The sequence below is a fragment of the Rhagoletis pomonella genome, unplaced genomic scaffold, assembly GCF_013731165.1.
Source record: "Rhagoletis pomonella isolate Grant_MI unplaced genomic scaffold, Rhpom_1.0 Rhpom_scaffold_04569, whole genome shotgun sequence".
NCBI lineage: Eukaryota > Metazoa > Arthropoda > Insecta > Diptera > Tephritidae > Rhagoletis > Rhagoletis pomonella.
In genome coordinates, this window is record NW_023463118.1 from 1 (window position 1) to 3,059 (window position 3,059).

At 48.2% G+C, this 3,059-nt stretch overlaps 1 protein-coding gene across 1 annotated transcript; it reads left to right on the forward strand.

Moving 5' to 3' along the window:
• Positions 1 to 3: 3 nt before the first annotated feature.
• Positions 4 to 2,394, forward strand: LOC118754758 (another transcription unit protein-like; the record flags this gene model as incomplete). The annotated part of the gene is made up of 2 exons (XM_036489644.1): positions 4 to 762; positions 832 to 2,394. Coding segments are annotated over 2 exons (2,121 nt in total), but the record flags the coding sequence as incomplete, so codon positions are not given.
• Positions 2,395 to 3,059: the final 665 nt, after the last annotated feature.

Here is a 3,059-nt window from a genome sequence, read left to right on the forward strand (position 1 = left end):
TCGCGTGCGCCGAGCCGCTCACAATCACGCGCAGCAAGCCGCTCACAATCGCGCGCAGCCAGCCGCTCACAATCACGCGCGGCAAGCCGCTCACAATCGCGCGCGGCGAGCCGCCCACATTCAATTGCCGGAAGTCGAGAACAATCACCAGCAGCAAGTCGAGAACCGTCACCAGTAGGAAGTGAACACACGCCTGTCGCCAGCCGCAATGCATCACCAACAGCAAGTCCTGATCAAACGCCTGTCGCCAGCCGTGGCCCATCGCCCACAGCCCAAGAATCTTCTTCAAAACCCAATGCTACTACACCGGCCAATCAAACGCCCAACGATGAGGATACACGTTCGCAATCACCTAATTTGCAGATTGATGATCGTGCTAATTCACGCTCACGTTCTCGTAGTCAAAGTCATCGCTCACGTTCTGGCACACCTCGTTCCAAATCTGGAGGCTCTTCCCGTTCTGGATCAGGTTCTCGTTCCCGTTCTAAGAGTGGTTCAAGATCACGTTCCCGATCGCGTTCTCATTCCGGCTCACGGTCAAAATCGGGTACACCAGTATCCCGCAAATCTGCCAAGTCGGCCAGTGGTTCGGAATCTGGTAGCGATTTTGGTGCCCGTAAGAAGCGTAAAGCAGCTGCCTCAAGTGAGTCCGAGGCTGAAGGTGGTCAGCAAAAACGAGGTAGTGGTGAAGAAAGTGATGGTGGTGCCGTCGCAAAGGCAAAAAAGGCACGCATAATTGATTCAGACAGCGAAAACGAAGAGGTTTGAGTTGAAATTCAATACATATTATTATTTTGTTGTTTTAAATTCGTTTTTTTTTTTCACTTTCAGCAATCGCAAAAGATTGACGCAACTGATATTTTTGGCGATGCCGATGATATTAGTTTATCCGAGGATGAGGGTCAAAAATCCGATGCAGCTTCACGCAAGAGCCGTTCGCGCACACGCTCACGCTCCAAGTCTAAATCAAGCTCACGCAGTGGCTCACGTCGCTCAGCATCGGGTTCACGCTCTCGATCACGTTCTCGCTCATCACGTTCGCGTTCTCGTTCAAGAAGTCCAGCCCGTGTTGTGGAGCCGCAGCAGAAGGAGGACGAACCTGAACCAATACCCGAAACCCGAATCGATGTAGAAATTCCGCGCATTGTAACGGATTTGGGCAAGGAAATACATTTCGTTAAGCTTCCCAACTTTCTTTCGGTTGATACGCGTCCTTTTGACACAGAAACGTACGAAGATGAAATTGACGAGGAAGAAACCATGGACGAAGAAGGTCGCCAGCGTATCAAATTGAAAGTGAGTAACACCATACGTTGGCGGGAATATATGGCCAACAACGGAGACATGGTGAAAGAATCAAATGCGCGTTTTGTGCGCTGGTCAGACGGTAGCATGACTTTGCACCTGGGCAATGAAACTTTTGATGTTTATCGACAGCCATTACATGGCGATCACAATCACATGTTCATCCGCCAGGGTACAGGTTTGCAAGGCCAGGCGGTCTTCCGTACTAAACTCACCTTCCGACCGCACTCAACCGAATCATTTACACACAAGAAAATGACAATGTCCTTGGCCGATCGTTCGCAAAAGACCAGCGGTATTAAAATTCTCACACAAGTCGGCAAAGATCCAACCACCGATCGTAAGTTCAATCTCAAAAAAGAAGAAGAAAAACTGCGTCAAGCCATGCGCACACAATCAAAGCCGCAGCCGAAGAAAAAGAAAGGTGGTGCACACGATGCACATAGTGGCGCTAATTCATCGTATCAACACGACGAAGGTAGCGACGATGAAAATGCCATTTCGCTCAGCGCTATTAAGAATAAGTATAAGAAGGGGAGTGGGGGTGGTGGTGGTGCCGCGCCATCGATTACATCCGAGCAAAAGGGTTCGGCCATTTACTCGTCAGATGAGGACGATGGCTCTGACTTCGAGGGGCGTCGCAGCAAGAAGACTGACAAGTCCAAATCGGTAAAAGCGTTGCGTGACTCTGACAGCGAATCGGATGACGAGGAGCAGGAGCAGGCGAGTCGCAAGGGTAGTGGTGGCGGCAGCGGTAGCGGCAGCGACAGCGAGGGTAGTGGCAGTGCCAGTGGCAGCGGTAGCGGCGGTGAAGAAGGTGGCAGTAAGCCTGACGGGGGCGCTGGTAGTGCCAGTGGAAGTGGCAGTGGCAGTGACAATAATGAGTAAACAATAATATTGTATGTTTATGTATGTGTGTATGTACAACTACTGTATTGCAAACAAAGAGTTCGTCGTGTTGGACAATGTGCAAAAATGCAATGTGTAGTTTGTAAAAACTTTCGTTATTGTTACGATTTTAATTGGATACTTGCTTGTATAAGCATGCACAGGACATAATGAAACTAATAAATAAAGAAATTTAGTGTACTGATATGTGTATTTATTACTGTTTCAAATAGGCGAATTTCATTCCAACAAACAAACTAATGATAGAATTTGTATTGCAGTTATTGGCGAGGAAGTCATACCACACTTGCGGTCTTTGGGTTCTCATCTTATCGATGACTTCTCGTCATTCCTGAGATAACTCAGGGACTTAACGGCAACCGTCCTCTATGAGAGGATCGTGCCACTCAACTAACACCCATCTCCTTCTAAACCGACCTCTTCGTAACAGCACTTTCTTGGGTCTGGAAATCCCCCGAGATGATGGCTCAATATGGCATCCGGTAATGGCATTGATGACATATGGTCGAAGTAAACGACTATTTGCCCTCACTAGCTTCATTTTTTACTACAATGAACCCTTTTCCCCACGAAATTATCGGGAACCATCGTTACTACCTGAACTTAAAAAGGCCACGTTGGTGGAATAAATCACGTTAGTTTTGACAGCCGCTTTTTTCGCTGCGCACATAATAGCAATTGGCAATTGAGTTCAGAGCTGCAACCAAGTCCTCTACTCGCTCACCGGTAGTACTTGAAACGAATTCGAAGAAACGTTGTAGGCTTCATACATTCAAGGTAACTGGCCAGCTACTAGCCCACGTCGGCTAGTGTTACGCAGCGGACAAAAGTTCATTATGCCACAG